Raw genomic sequence first — 15925 nt, 5'->3', positions numbered from 1 at the left:
GCGTTTGCCTTTCAAATTCCGGTCGATTGTGTCGCAGCCCCGCGTGGTCCCGAGCTCCCCGGCCTGCTCCTGCACGGCCGCGGGACGCCCGCTTGCATTTCCGCCACGGAGGCAATGTTCATTTAAGGCTTCCAGAGATCAGAGCTTTCATGTTTGCCACGAAAGCCAGAGAACCGGGAGCACCTCAGGAGCGGAGATGAAAGGCCATTTGTGTTTGTGCATGTGTATTTAGCGCTTAAAGGGCAGGAAAAAGAAAGAAAATAGATGGTCCCGCTTTGCACTTACTTCAAAATGTGCCTTACTCCCTCTGGTGGGACCATTTAACTCTAGCGCGCCGCCCCTCCCCCGTGCTCGCCGCCCCCGCCCGCCCGCCCCCAGCCTCAGCCCACGTCCCCCAGCCTCAGCCCACGTGATGGCTGTTCAGGCCCCGCCGAGCCATCTTCCCGTTGCCATGGCAGCCGGCGCGGCGAGCCCGCCCATTGGCTGCAAGCGAGGAGGAAGAAAAGGCCCCAGTGTCCTAGGTCTAGTGCCCTGCGCCCCGTCCCCGTGCAGGCAGAGGCCTGGGCATGGTGCGGTGCAGGGCGGGCCGGGGCGCAGGGACCACCCCCCCGCACTGCGCGCCCCACCCAGCTGCCCAGAAACGGTCAGGGTCAATGTCATCAGCTTCTCTCTGGAGTGGGAAGCAGGTGAAGGACAAAAGCAAGGCTCAAAAAAGAAAGTGAGCCACCTTTTCCTTCACCCTGAACACCTCCCAGCTCTGTTTTCTTTGTAGTGTTTGGATTTGAAATCCGGCCTTTTGACCCTTTCTACTCACAGACACTGCATGTGAGGCCTGAGCCTGAGTTTAGTTGTCAGATTCCATTTACCTTGGCCATGCCCCGTGGCTCCAAAGCCGCGAGGACAGCACTCCATTGTGACGTCTACACCGGAGCCTGATTGCTTTGAAAAATCATCTTCCTCTTGCTGGGTTCACTGCTGAACTCGGGAGGCTATTGGAATCACCATCTGGCCTCAGAGCTGCGGGTGACTCTTGTCCTGACCCCATGGCCTAGTGAACTGATGACCCCAGCACCTGATCTTGCACCTGGCCAAACAGGTGTGGAGAAGTCTTGGCGGGGAACTGCAGCTACCTGCCTCGGGCTCTCTTCGGCTGAGGACTTGGGTTCCCTGCTGATGAGTAAGAGAGCCAGCCACAGCCTCCAATCCCCAGAGCTAGGGCACCCACTGGGATTTGGCTATGGATGGTCACCTGCCTCCCCCAGCATAGGACCAGTCAGCAGACTTGGGAGTGCAGAAAGAACTTTCACAAACATTCTCTCATCTGCTTCTCATAGGGAGCTTGTGAGGCTGTCACTCTAATCCCTCTCCAGGAGAAGCAACTGGTAACTTGAGACCACATGATACTACATGGGGGAGCCTGGTATGCACCCTCCCACTCCCTGCCTCCAAGCTCTGTGCCTGCTCATTCCATTCTGTCACTGGGCCAGGTAGATTCCCTCTGGACATGTCACACCCTCACAGATTTATAGTTAGGGAATGGGCTCTAGGAGGAAGGTCACTCCTTCCTTTCTCCTCATTCCTTATCTTGCCAATATTACATTAAAAGAATGTGTCACTAGTGTTTAATTTCTCAAGATCAGGGGCTAATGGTTGAGGAACTTTTGTGGTTCCTTCTGGTGGCAGAAACACATTTGCAAACACAAAATCTTTTAGTAAAATAGCAAGATTTAGTAGGAAAGAAAAATAGTGTGAGAAAAAAAAAGGACCTGATTTGAGGGATATTATTATGCCAGAGACACTTGGTTGACTTAAACACTAATATATGATTTTTACACATATTCACACAAGGGGTGCTGTGTGGTTTCAGGAATCCACAGAGCCTAACACCCGAGCACTTGTGATAGAAAAAAATTTTTAATCTTTTTTTTTTTTTTTCATTTTCATTTGTGTTTGGCTTCTTTACAAAGTCATCAGTGAAAATTGCTGTATGGTTATTTTTCCCTCGTGTTACAGACCAAACTCAGTGTCTGATGTAGAGTGGAATAAGTGAGGAAAAGAGACAGTATTGGGCAAACCAGTGAAATTATGCTCTTGTTTACATGAGTAGCCCTTACTGGGATTCAGCTTTTTGTTGCTCTGTGTAGCCTTTTGATGTTGATCCCAGAGTTGTAACTTACGTGATAAATTACAAGTCTGTATTTATTCATACATTAGAGAGAGGTTTTTTTTTTACCATTGTTTGTGTGTATACACATTTGCTTGAAATCAGTGGATTTCTAGGCCAGATTTAGGCAATTGAACAACCTTTATAAGCAGTTAATTGTCTAGATCCAACGTTTGTTGCAAACACAGTCTGGAGCAAAATGGGAATTAACATCTTTACAAAGACAGGCGTAGAAATTCTAATCCAGTGCATTGTTTCCTTTCTCTGGTAGCAGGGCTGAGTCCTACCTGTCTGCAAGGCTGCTATTCACCAGTGTAGCCCAGAAAACAATGGTAAAGATAAGACCAGCTAATCCAAGACTTGTAAATGGTAACAGGTTTCGCAATTCACATCACCTGTCTGCAAAGGTAAACTCACAAACCCCTCGTGAGGTGTGTGCACAGTCAAATGGGATCACATTGCTAGGCCAGCAGCTCTGTAAGTCTATGTCACTTTTAAGAGGTATCCAAAAAGACTGTGTGCTACTAGGCTACAGAGAGCAGCATTAAGTCTGATATACATCGATCCATGTTCAAGCAGATTCCTCTCTGCCTCTGGAAGTTGGTTAATTTTTCTGGTTCTGATATTGAATATTGTTGCACTTTCCTTGATAGGGTCATCCAGTGAATGGTTTTTCCTCTTGAACCTTATACTCCCCCTCTCTCAGCAGCCAGTGCATCCCTGGTCTTCCTCAGCCATGCCGGGGCTCACTGCAACCTCCTCTGCTCAACTCACCTGGGTGCAGCCATTTTCAAGAAAACGTTATTAAAGCATTATTAGTATGCAGCAAGATGCCTTCTTTCTGCTAAATTAGTTTGTAAAGTGGTCTTCACAAATGCACACATTCTTTGTTATGACAGCAGGGCTTCGTGTTTCTGATGCAAGACTCGTAAGACTTGGAAGTAGGGAGGTAAACTGGGTGGCCCAGGAAAGCAGGGGTTAGGGGAGTTGATAGAAGATACGAGAAATGAACCTAAGGGATGATCAAAGAGCAGCCGAAGAAAAAAATATCCTTAAGTGGGAGAAAAAGGCAAATAGGACGTGTGAGGAATTAGGCAGGAGTAGGAAAGAAAACTGTGAACCACTGTATGCACACCTGTGTGCAAGAGGAACCTAGAAAAGTGGGCCCCGAGAAAGCAATACTAGCAGAAAGCGAAAGGTGCTCTAGAATCATTGTGTTCTTCGTGTTGAGTGAAATAAGGCACGCACAGAAAGACAAATACCGCGTGATCTCACTTATATGTGGAATCTGAAGAAGTTGAAATCCTAAAGCAGGGAATAGAAAGGCCAGAGGCCAGGGTGGAGTGGGGAAGGGAGGAGGAGTTGTTGGTCAAAGGATGCAGAGTTTCAGATCCACAGGAGGAATAGGGTTTGAGATCTATTGCACAGCAGGGTGACTGTAGTCAATAATGTAGTGTATATTTCAGAATAACTAAGAGCGCATTTAACATGTCTCACCATAAAAAAACGACAGGTGAGGGGATGGATATGCTAACTGGCTTGATTTGATTATTCTACATTGTATTCATATATTAAAACATCACATTGTGCCCCATAAAGGTATACAGTTATGATTTGTCAATCAAAAATAAGAAGAAGAAATTTAAAGAAGAATTGTGTAGAAAAACTGTTTTAGGATTGAGAAAATGCTGTGAAGAAGTCACAGAGAAATTCTCCAAGAAGTGCCACCTGTGTACTGAAAGCCCTTTTAATGGACTTTTGTGGTGCTTTGGTGATTCGTACAACTTTGAACAAATAATTTCCTGACCTGCTAAATCGAGCTAGCAACCCTTGCCCTGATCACTGTCTTTGGGGGTTTTTGTGAGGCACTAGGGAGCTGATGTGCAGGCAAAGATTATAATCCAGAAAATGCTCTACAAATGTAAGTAAGGTTTTGGCAGAATTGGGTTGTGGGGTGCAAGTGCCAGGCAAGTTTCCAGTCCTTGCCAAACTGCATTTTCTAACTGATGAAATATCTGGCATTTTATTCTTTTCCATTTTTTAATTCACTGGGTTTGTTCCCTTATTCTTATGAACTGAGATACCTTGATTGCAGAGATAAGTTGAGAGTGGCTGACCGATGAAAATTTTCATTGATCTTCTCTCTGGCCCCTGCCTTTCCCAGCCCCTTGGCTTTGGAATGAAAACTGTTAAGTCCGGGACACCCACCGAGTGGTGGTGTTAGAGCTGCAGTTTGTAAAACTCTTCCGTTACCATCTCTTTATTTGAGCATGGAGACAGGCCCTTTCTGTAACTTTTCTGGCTAAATAACTTCTTCAGAAGGCAACTCATTTTTGAAATTAGACTGGACTTTGTTTCATGAGTTTACAAAACTTATGATTCAGGTCTACATTGCCTACTTTTGAATTGGGTCTATTTAGATGTCAGCATGTAGAACACAAGAACAATGAGTTCAGTGTCTGTCCTGTTCTTCATGGTCAGGATTTTTGTGTTTGTTTTATCCCCTGTAAACCAAGACATTTTCAATACAGGCTGTCTGACGACTAACCAGAGGGATCACAGGGACCCTATAGTCTGCCCTTCTAGGCTGTTCTCAGGCCCTATCCCACCCAGGCCTCTGTTCTCCATCTTCTTAAAATCTTCATCGATCCCCAAGTCAGCTGCCCTGGCTGGCTATTGTGTGTCTGCGATGATAGAGCTATCAGCACTGCCATTTCGTGGCCCGTGTGGGCCCACGTGAGAATATGGGTGGCCAATAATGCTGTCACAGCCTGGGAAAGAGACAGCAAAGGGGAAGAGGCAGCCACTTGAGAGCCAGAGCCGCCCATTCCCAGCAGAGCTCGGAGACCACAGTGCCACTGCTGCCCATTCCCAGCAGAGCTTGGTGCCATTCTCAGATCTCCCAAACTGACCCCAGGTGTCCATACTTTTATGGATTAATACCACCAGGGTGTTGAGCTAGATTTTGACAATCAAAAAAAAAAAAAAAAAAAAAAGTGTATCCCAATTCTACGTACAGTGACAAGCCTATGAGCCATCCGATTAGGAATTACTATCTATCTGTCTGAGACAAAGTTTCACTCTGTCACCCAGGCTGGAGTGCAGTGGCGTGATCTTGGCTCACTGCAGCCTCCGCCTCCCAGGTTCAAGTGATTTTTATCCCTCAGCCTCCCGAGTAGCTGGGATTACAGGCATGTGCCACCACGCCCAGCTAATTTTTGTATTTTTTGGTAGAGAGAGGGGTTCGCCATGTTGGCTGGGATTGTTTTGAACTCCTGGCTTCAAGTGATCCGCCTGCCTCAGCCTCCCAAAGTGCTGGGATTACAGGCATGAGCCACTGTGTCCTGCCAGATTGGAAGTGATTATACCCACTTTATAAAGTGGTGAGAATGGCATGTTTTGATTCAATTCAAAAGGTATTTACCAAGTACCTCCATATTCAAGGGAGGGGATGTGGAAGCAACCTATATACAGAATTAAAACCTGCAAAGGCATCAGCAAAGAGCGTCTCGCATCAGTTTCTCTGTTCACTTGGTCCCTACTTGTCTTCACAGAAAGAACAATTCTTATGTGGGAATCAAAATGCTATTTCTTTGAGAAAAAAGATGGCCCTGATAAGAAAGACAACAAACACGTTGATGCGGAAACAGCCTGCAACATGAAGTAAGATTTCCAACTGATCAGATCCTTAATTTAGATGCTAAGCAAGAGGTCGTCTATTTGTAGGGCTCTGTGGATTCTAGAGCCCCACCCGGACCTACTGAATTAGGGTCCTTAGGGGTGCGGCCAGGAAATGTGAACTGTTTAAAACTCCTGTATTAGGCAGTTCTTGCATTGCCATAAATACCTGAGACTGAGTAATTTATAAAGAAAAGAGGTTTAATTGGCTCATGATCCTGCAGGCTTTACAGGAAGCAGGGTGCTGGCATCTGCTCAGCTTCTTGGTAGACCTCAGGAAGCTTCTGATCATGGAGGAAGGTGAAGGGGGAACAGGCACATCACATGGTAAAAGCAGGAGCAAGGGAGAGAGAGCTGGGGGAAGGTGCCGTACATTTTGAAAAACCAGATCTCCTGTGCACTCAGAGTGAAAGCCAACTTATCACCAAAGAATGGCCCAAGCCGTTCATGAAGGATCTGCCTTCATGATCCAAACACCTTCCACTAGGCCCCACCTCCTGGACTGGAGATTACATTTCAACATGAGATTTGGGCAGGGACATATATTTAAACCATATCAACTCAATCTAAGTGATTTTCATACAGAGCTGGGCTTGGACATCTCAAGGTAGTAGACTAGTACTTAGTCTTGGGCATCAGACAGACTTCGGTACCTGTTTGAGCCTGGATAAGTAACTTAACCTCTCAGTCTGTTTCCTAATCTATAAAGTGGATCTAATCATATGAACCTCAGAGGTTGATGGTGTGACATGAGTGAGATGACATGTGCCAAGCTCCTGACTTGCAGTGTTCTATCTGTCGCTCTATCTGCAATGGGCATGAATGGGCAGATGACTTGCCCAAGGGATGTGAACATTAAACAGTCAGCTGTTGATGAGGAAGGCATGGCCCAGGACAGTGCCAGCTAAGATACATTTAGAACTCTGTTTTCCATCAATACATTTCCTCACGTGACATAAGCTATGCCTCTTGGGTGATGGGCTTCCAGCCCAAGGTTAGGGGCTTTGGGGAAGCTTAACAGTGAGGTCCTTATCTAGGAGCGTTTTTCCACTGCCATCTAAGCTGTGTGTGTCAGCTGGGTTCAAGGAGTTAAAAATGTCTGATTAGTAATCAGCTGTGCAAAAGCAACACTTTTCATTCTTAAGTTCTGTTCTCCAGTGTATTGAGATTTTTCAGCTCTTTTGTTTCCATGGGTCTCGCAGGCATGGCCTTGAGCAGCAGTTCTCAGACTTTTTGGCCTCAGGACCTCTTTGCACTCAAAAATTATAAGGACCCCAACAAACTTTTGTTGGATATTTACCAGATTAAAAATTAAAACTGAGAAATTAAAAAAACCCAAGCACACATTCATTCCTTCATCCTTCAGAGTGATGATGTCATCACACTCCGTGTAGCTTCCAGAAAACGTTACCTGCACTCATGAGAGAATAAGAGTAAACAGGGAAATACATCTTAGCATGACGATAAGAATAATTTTGACCTTGTGGATCCTGGAAAAGATTCTGGAGATCCCCGGGGCCTCTGAGCCATAGAGACCTGCTGATCTTGATTGCGCAGGTTACCCCACCCTGTTCGTCTGCCTCACAGAGAAGCACAGAAGTCAAAGCTGAGGCCATTGTTATCACTGAGCAGCACAGCTGGGGCAGGGTCTTAGGGAAGGCGTCCAAGCCCAGCCCAGTTCCCTGGCCTTACAAACAAGGAACCTGAGCCCCAAAGAGGTAAAGCAATGCTCCCAAGCTCACACAGCGTGGGTGCCAAGCCCAGTTAATAACCCAGAGCTTCTGCCCACTGGACTTGCCCCTGCATCCCAATTGAGTGACTTAGGGACCGGGCTCTGGTGAAAGACAACTTGGTTCCAATCCCAGCCCTGCCACTGTGTGACTCTGGGCAAGTGTCTTAACTTCTCTGGCCTGAACTTTCTCGTACATAAAATGTGGATAATAAAAAATAGCTGCTTCATAGGCTTGCTGGGAAAATTAAATGAGATAATGTGTGGAAAGGAACTGGCATCTCGCATAAGCATTATACACACACATACACACACATTTTAGCTTTACAACTAATTCTTAGAGGGATACATTTGTAATTTTATAGTAGTCACTACTTCTAGAAATCATGACCAGCTTTTCTTCATCTCTTGGTCTCAGTTGTTCCTTTTCCCAACAACCTTCAGGCTTGCTCAGCAGCATCACAGGGGAAAGGGATTCCAGGATCCGTGGTGAGAACATCGTCTCTATCTGCCTTCCCAACAGACTGAAGGCAGAGCTAAGATCGGATGTAATTAGTTTACATGTCAGACCCAACAATCCATGCTGTATGTCATGTAGGAGTGATCAGTGTTTTCAAGGTGGAATGAAACCTCATAATGAAGCAGTGAATAGTGTTATTGCAGTTGAATAACCTGCAGCATGATGTATGATGATTAGAATTTGTTTCTGGCATATGGTTTTCTTTTTCTTGTTTTCCCCGCAAAGTGGAGTGTCTGCTTCTGTAGCAGCATCCATTTGCAAACTGCGTTCCCAAACCACTCTTTAATTGTCTCCTACATCAGTTCGTGGGAGAGCTTAGTTGAGGGTAGGTAACCCAGTTCTCCTCATTCAACAAATGTAAACATAGCACTTCACATTTGTAAAGGGTTGGGGGTCCCTAGTGACCTGCACACACAAGTCAATAGATTTCTGCTGAAAAAATTTTAATATTAAAACATCATACATAAATTTGAAGACTTCATATGCAAACAGCAACAAAACCAAAAAATAACAAAGGACAGAGATTTTAAAATAATCTCTTATAAACAACTAGTTTTATCTACCCAACCAAATAAAATAATTTGCCCTCTGTGGGCTCTGCTACCTCAGATCCTGTGCAGACATATGTGGGTATCAATAATGAATGAATCAATTGATTCATCCTCAGTCTTGCTGAGTGTCTCTCTGGGAGTTACCACTTGTGGCTCTTGTTTACCCAAAGATCACTTTGAAGATAGAACATTCTATAGTCCCAGATAGCATCATCTTGCCTAGAATGACATATGGTCCATATCTCTAAGCCACAGGACTGGAGCTTCTCCCTTTTGCTGAGGAGGTTGCACGTATCACCCAAAAGATGCTGGCTTTGAGCTGAGAAGACCTGGATTCTCATGTTGTCCCTTGTACTAACAGCAGTGTGATTGTACTAACAGCAGTGTGATTGTACTGATAGCAGTGTGATTGTACTGACAGCAGTGTGATTGTACTAACAGCAGTGTGATTGTACTGACAGCAGTGTGATTGATTGTACTGACAGCAGTGTGATTGATTGTACTGACAGCAGTGTGATTGTACTGATAGCAGTGTGATTGTACTGACAGCAGTGTGATTGTACTAACAGCAGTGTGATTGTACTGACAGCAGTGTGATTGTACTGACAGCAGTGTGATTGATTGTACTGACAGCAGTGTGATTGATTGTACTGACAGCAGTGTGATTGTACTGACAGCGGTGTGATTGTACTGACAGCGGTGTGATTGTACTGACAGCGGTGTGATTGATTGTACTGACAGCGGTGTGATTGATTGTACTGACAGCAGTGTGATTGTACTGACAGCGGTGTGATTGTACTGACAGCGGTGTGATTGTACTGACAGCAGTGTGATTGATCGTACTGACAGCGGTGTGATTGTACTGACAGCGGTGTGATTGTACTGACAGCAGTGTGATTGATTGTACTGACAGCAGTGTGATTGATTGTACTGACAGCAGTGTGATTGTACTGACAGCGGTGTGATTGTACTGACAGCAGTGTGATTGATTGTACTGACAGCAGTGTGATTGATTGTACTGACAGCAGTGTGATTGATTGTACTGACAGCAGTGTGATTGATTGTACTGACAGCGGTGTGATTGTACTGACAGCGGTGTGATTGTACTGACAGCAGTGTGATTGATTGTACTGACAGCAGTGTGATTGAGGCAAATGCCTCGATTCTCTGGTCTTCCTTCACCCCATCTGTACAGTGATCTCTCAGCAGCTGTTCACCTCTAATGGTGGTCTGGAGAGTGGTGGCTGAATCCCTCCACCATCGGGCGTTCAAAGCCATCCATTTCCACTGAGGCAGGTGGATCACAAGATGAGGAGTTTGAGACCAGCCTGGCCAATATGGTGAAATCCTATCTCTATTAAAAATACAAAAATTAGGCATGATGGTGGGCGCCTGTAGTCCCAGCTACTGGGGAGGCTGAGGCAGGAGAATCGCTTGAACCTGGGAGGTGGAGGTTCACCGATCCAAGATTGCGCCACTGTCACTCCAGCCTGGGTGACAGAGTGAGACTCCATCAAAAAAAAAGCCAGCCATTTCCAATGGCCTTGAGGTAAGGAGTATGTTGCATTAAATAAGGATCATTAAGGATCTGAATGAGCTAACTACCGTGAGTTTGAATGAATCTAGAACTTAATCTCAGGTTTGCATGTCAGGGATAGTTCAGTTCACTAACACATTCTCCATTACTGTGTGAGGTGGTGTGCAAGACCTCAGGTTCACTCTTGGGCCTGGGAATGACTACAGTGGACATATTTATTCTTCCTCGGTGTGTCAGATATCTATCACGGCGTAACAGCCTACCCCAATCTTGGTGATTTAAGAGAAAAATAATTACTCTTGTGATTCTGTGGGTTGGCTGCGTTGTTCTGTCGATTTTGCATGGACTCAGTCATGGGACAGCATTCGGTTGGTGGGTCACCTGGAGCTGGGCTCAGTTGGGATGATCGGGCTGTCTGGACCTCTCTCTCTCTTTCCATGGTCTTTCCCCCTCAGGTTAGCCTGGCCTGGGTCTGGGTTGGCTGTAGAGATGGTAACGCCATGCGGAGCCCCAATTCCAAGTGCTTATCAAGCTTCTGCTTCCTCTGCTGATGTTCCTTGGTTAAAACAAGTCATATATTCAAGCCCAAAGTTAATGTGGGGATGGGGACTGTCCCTCTTAGTGTAGATACCAGGAGGTGTGATTTGTGGAGGCTGTTAGCGTAATGGTCTTCCCACCTTAGCCTCAGTTTCCGTGTCGGTTAGATGGGAATAGGTTACTAAGCATGTAAGGAGGGCCAGCCTGAGTTGAGGTGTTTCCCATGTCACATCCATTTCTAACTGAGTGTGTGATCATAGGATTCACATTCCTCATGAATAAAGAAGTCTTGGACCAAGTGATCCAAGGGACCACCATTATCACCACCTGACTTCAACACATATACACACACACACATACACACACTTCTGTTTCATCTCCCACACAATGTAAAAATCAAATATGACTGGAAGAATCTTCAAAGTGGTAGAGGACTATACCAATGGGATGTATTATTACAAATAATAATTATGAAGAATTCTAATAAACATATTTTCCAAAAACTTATGACAGGCTAAACATCTCGATCACGTATTGCACATTTAAAAATAATTACATTGTGAGACGTGCCTTATTCAGGTTTCCATTTCTTTTCTGGTGTTTTAAGCTCACTCTAAAAAGGTTTGTCAAATCAAGATGTGTTTGCATGAAACTAAAGGCACTAGGAGGAGACCAAAAGGTCAAATCTACCTTTTAGTTGCAGCCTGTGTTCAAAATGGAGGCATTTCAGCTCACTGAAGTCTTTATTTAGTCTAACCACTTGGCAACCTACTTTATTTAGTCTAATCACTTGGCAACCTACTCTAACCACTTGGAAACCTACAACCTACATACAGAATCATAGTTCAGCCATCCTTTCCTACCTTCCTAGTGTTTTTGTTTATTTGCTTGGCTCATCGTGTTGTGTTTATGTGTACATGTATGTGAGGGCCACTCAACTGTGACCTCCTGTACAGTGTTCCGAATTTACAAAGTTCCCTAAGGATACCAGGCCATCCCTGGCCCTCTTTTCTCTTATATGTGGGCAAAGACTGAGTGACTTGGGGTCCTGACCTCAATAAATGTAGTCTTATTCTCACCCATTCCTTTGCTTATTCACTGAACCTAGTCCTGAAGTGATGGGACTGAAGATTCAGAATCAGCTCTCACCTCTGTGTGGATGACTTTGCCCTCAGGATGCACTTCATAGCCCTCCTCATGGCTTATAAGGTCCTCTGTAGTATGGCTGCTGGCTCCCCATTCTCCTAAGTGTAAACACCCTCCCCCACTCTGGGGACTGTCCATCCCATCATGCATCCACTGCACCCCAGCCTTCATAACTCACATGCTGATAGGGAAATAAATGAAGACCACCAAATGTGGTCTTGAATCAGAGCTTGCTACAGCCAGAGAGCCAGCCACTAGCACTTGCATACGGCAGAGACTCAAAGGCAAGTAGAAGAGAGAAAGCTCCAGAGTGGAAAAGAGGGAAAGCTTCAAGTATGTCCTGATTGGAGGCTGTTGGCCTGGGGAAGTTGCAGGTAGACTAACAATAGCCTACCTGTAATAATAGGTTAGGGGTACATATTTGACTTTCTTGGGTTCTAGAATTGGAAGCCAGGACAAAAGTTAGGGAAACTGTCAGGGAAATGAATCAAGTCCTTGTCATTTGGGGCTGATTGCTAAAGGGGTTGTTGTTTGGCTTCCTGAACTAGTGACTATAAACAGTAGGTTGGCTTCCTGGGCTGGTTGCTGCAGGTTGTGGGCCAAGGTTCTGTTTTTATATAATCAGACTCGTGTCCATTTGTATCTTCAGCCTCTCACGATTCCCCCAACCGAAGGTGCTGCTGTTTCTTGTTCCCTGTCCTCGCAGACCCTCTTTCCACACTCCATCATTCTGGCAGAAGCCCCTTCCAGTGTGTTTTCACAGCACCTGCACTTTGATCACAGCACATGTCCCCTTTATATTAGTCATTACTGGTTCATTTTCCCTTTTGGTCCAAACACTCCTTGAGGGCAGGGGTTCTATCTCGTTCATCACTGTATCTTCCCTAGTCCCTCGCACCATGTCTGGCTCCAGTCAGCTTATAGTAAATGTTGATTAAACAAATGATTGATGAATACCAAATACAGCCTGATAAATCTCCCCCTTTCCACCCTCTGGTCTGCATTTCTCCCTGCCTTACAGATATCTGCAACTGGATATCCCACTTGCATCTCAAAATTAACATGTCTAAAACCAAACCTTTGATCTTTCTCCCAAGCCATTCCTCCTTGTGATGTCCCCATTTGTAAAGTCCCACCATGTTCACAAACCCTGTACCTTGTCCCCTGCAGCTCTCGGTGGGTCCTCATCATCTTCATCTCTTCCATTTCTGTTCATTCCTTTTTATTCCCACCTCAGCCTTTGTTCTGGTTTGGACTCTGACCTCATCCTGCCGCCTGATCACTGGGTTCCAGTCTCAGTCACCCTCTCGAATCCATCCTCCACGCCATCCCAGTTACACTTTACTTATGCTTCTGCTTTGTGGGAAACCCTTCTGTGGCCTCACGGCCTCACATGTCTCAGCCTAGCATTCAGAGCTCTCAACCGTATGAAATAATCCTGTCCATAGTGCTCAGTACTCCTTGCCATGCACTTGACTTTTCAATCCAGTTGTCCTAGTTATCATTTCTAGGACATGCCTTTTCCTCCCCTCCTCTCTGCTGCCTTTACCACCTCCGCAGCCTAAACAAAGACTGAGCGTTCCCTTGTCTCCAATGGCAGTTAGAGCTGCTTACTCTGTACGGTAGTGATTGATGCGGTTGTCTTCTTTCCCTTACTGAACTAAGGAAACATCCACCCTCGCTTGTCTTTGCCATTTGTAGAGTAGGCACACGGTAAATATCTGTTGAACAAATGAATGATGCAGCTGGTCATTGCATCTAGAATAACCCTCACGTTAAGATGGGTTCATCCTTAGATGGATTTGGGATTGATGAATTCAAACCTGCAGTTAAGAGTTTGCTTGTAAATCATGAGACCTTGTAGACAGAGTAGCAGCCTAATGATGTGTCTGAACCGTCAGTGTTTACTCAGTCCTTCCTTTTGTAGTTCTAGTAAATTGCTTTGTATTTGAATCCATGCTAGGGCCTTCTCCCTGGATATTTTTGTTGTTGTTGAGGCCCACACCAGCAGCATGGCCAAATGCTTATTTCCCAAGTTATATCCAGAAATTATTGCCTTTTTTTTTTTTCTTGTTTTGACAGAGTCTTGCTCTGTCGTTCAGGTTAGAGTGCAGTGGGATGATCTCAGCTCACTGCAACCTCTGCCTCCTGGTTCAAGCAATTCTCCTGCCTCAGCCTTCTGAGTACCCGCGACTACAGGCACGCGCCACCACGCCTGGCTAATTTTTGTATTTTTAGTAGAGATGGGGCTTCACCATGTTGGCCAGGATGGTCTCAATCTCTTGACCTAATGATCCGCCTGCCTCGGCCTCCCGAAGTGCTGGGATTACAGGTGTGAGCCACCATGCCTGGCCCTGGCTTTTCTTTAGTAGAAGTTCAGTTCATACTACCAAGGCGTCTAAAATATTTGTCTCCTTACTCATTAAAACTCATTGACTTACATGTCACACTGGAAAGAGGGATAGGTTGGCGGAATTGGGGACCAACAGGTAGCTGGGATCTGCAGGGTCTTGGCAGGAGAAGACTTGCTGTGTCTTGCTGGGGACAAGGCATGTGTCTTGCTGGGGACAAGGCACATGGGTGTGCACAACGATCTCAGAGACCAGCGTGGTGGAAAAGAGGGAAACAGCCACCCTATCTCTCACGAGATCCAAAAGAGCCTGCCAGCTTGGTATTTTGGTCCCTGGATTTATGTATCTGATGAAGATAAAACATTCAGAGAATGCTAGCCCCGTGTAGAACACCAGCCTAAAAGAATGGAATAAAAAGAATGCCAGCAAAATTTGACTAATCATATGCGATACATCTATTCGTTCTAAAACATGATTAGATAATGCAAATTATACTTGATAATCATAAATTAAAACAATTACAAATAAAACAGAATACATTTATTGTTTAAATTGCTGAAGTTTATATTTAGAAATTGCTTCGGGTAGCCTCAACATTGACTCTGCTGGAGGATTAACCTTTGCGGTCACAGGTGCAAAGCAGCCATTTCGAATGGTTAAATAGCAATCTGCGCTTCTGATGCAGTGAGCTGGGTTTCTGCTCCGCCGTGCTCTTCCCCATTCTCCGCTGGTTTTATCATCCTTGGCCTGCACACGCACTGTTCCCTTTGCCTAGAATATCTTTTCCTTTTTCATTCATTCTTCGGGATTTAATGAAAACCCTGACTCTTCTGTGAGGCCACCCCACATCCCTTTGATATTGCTTTTCTCCTCTGCTTCTGCGTGGCATCTTACACATTTGCTAATGTGCGCTTGTGACCTTGAACATCCCTGGAGCACAGGTCTCTGTTCCCCTCTGGAAGCCTCCCCTGGCTCCTGCCTCGATGATGAGGAAGACCCTGCCTGAGTTGATTTTGTTGCCTTCGTCCACTCTATGCCTAGTATGGGGCCTGGTGCTCCTTGATTGGAAAGCAAGAAATATTTATATAATGAAATGTTCCTGACACAAGCTGGGGCTCTTTTAGTTCTAAGAAAACTGCCATCTCCCCATTACTGTTTTGGCCCCTCTTGCCCTGTGTCCTTGATGTCTGTGACCAGTCACTCCTGAGTTCTCTCTGTGAGGCTCACTGCTGCTAGCATGTCTGAGCCCAAGGGCATTGAGGGGCCTTCCCCTGTCACCTCCTTGTGTTACAGACACATATTCTAGAGAGGTGGACCCTCGCTGAAGGTCACAGGTTCCCTTCCAGCTACCACTGAAGCTTGTAGCTTGGTTAAACAGGCCTCCCTACGTAGACAGGATGGACTCTTCTGAGTTGAGAGACTCGTATTGTACTCGAAACTTTCCATTCTCCAGCTGGGCCATTTGGGGCACTTCCTCTTTTTGTGTGAAATCATTAGCACAATCCGGAGACCTGCGCGTGGAATTTGGTCTGCAGTCTTCGTTTCTTTCCTTCAAGTTTGAATTCTGATGCTTCTCACAAAGACGCCTGCTTTGCAGACAGCTCTGGTCCCCACCGTCCATCCCGACAGTTGCTGCATCTTTGGGAAACTTTGTGTTTCATACTCACAGCGCTTCTCAGCTTGCACTAGCCATGTTCCAAGCCTTCACCCAC

At 45.6% G+C, this 15925-nt stretch overlaps 1 protein-coding gene across 5 annotated transcripts in view; it reads left to right on the top strand.

Annotated features, from left to right (window-relative positions):
- Positions 1–15925, top strand: part of MSRA (methionine sulfoxide reductase A) — a 365945-nt gene that overhangs the window by 272464 nt on the left and 77556 nt on the right. Inside the window, exon 6 of one of the 5 annotated variants that reach the window (XM_030937673.1) lies at positions 5719–5827. The exons of the other annotated variants lie outside the window; for them this stretch is intronic. Coding sequence (XP_030793533.1) covers positions 5719–5826 — 108 coding nt within the window. The 3' untranslated portion in view covers position 5827. The remainder of the gene's footprint in view (positions 1–5718; positions 5828–15925) is intronic. 5 annotated transcript variants of the gene reach the window in all.

Source organism: Rhinopithecus roxellana, chromosome 9, assembly GCF_007565055.1.
Source record: "Rhinopithecus roxellana isolate Shanxi Qingling chromosome 9, ASM756505v1, whole genome shotgun sequence".
NCBI classification, from domain to species: domain Eukaryota; kingdom Metazoa; phylum Chordata; class Mammalia; order Primates; family Cercopithecidae; genus Rhinopithecus; species Rhinopithecus roxellana.
Note: the sequence above shows the minus strand (reverse complement) of the source record. Positions and strands in the feature narration are given on the sequence as shown.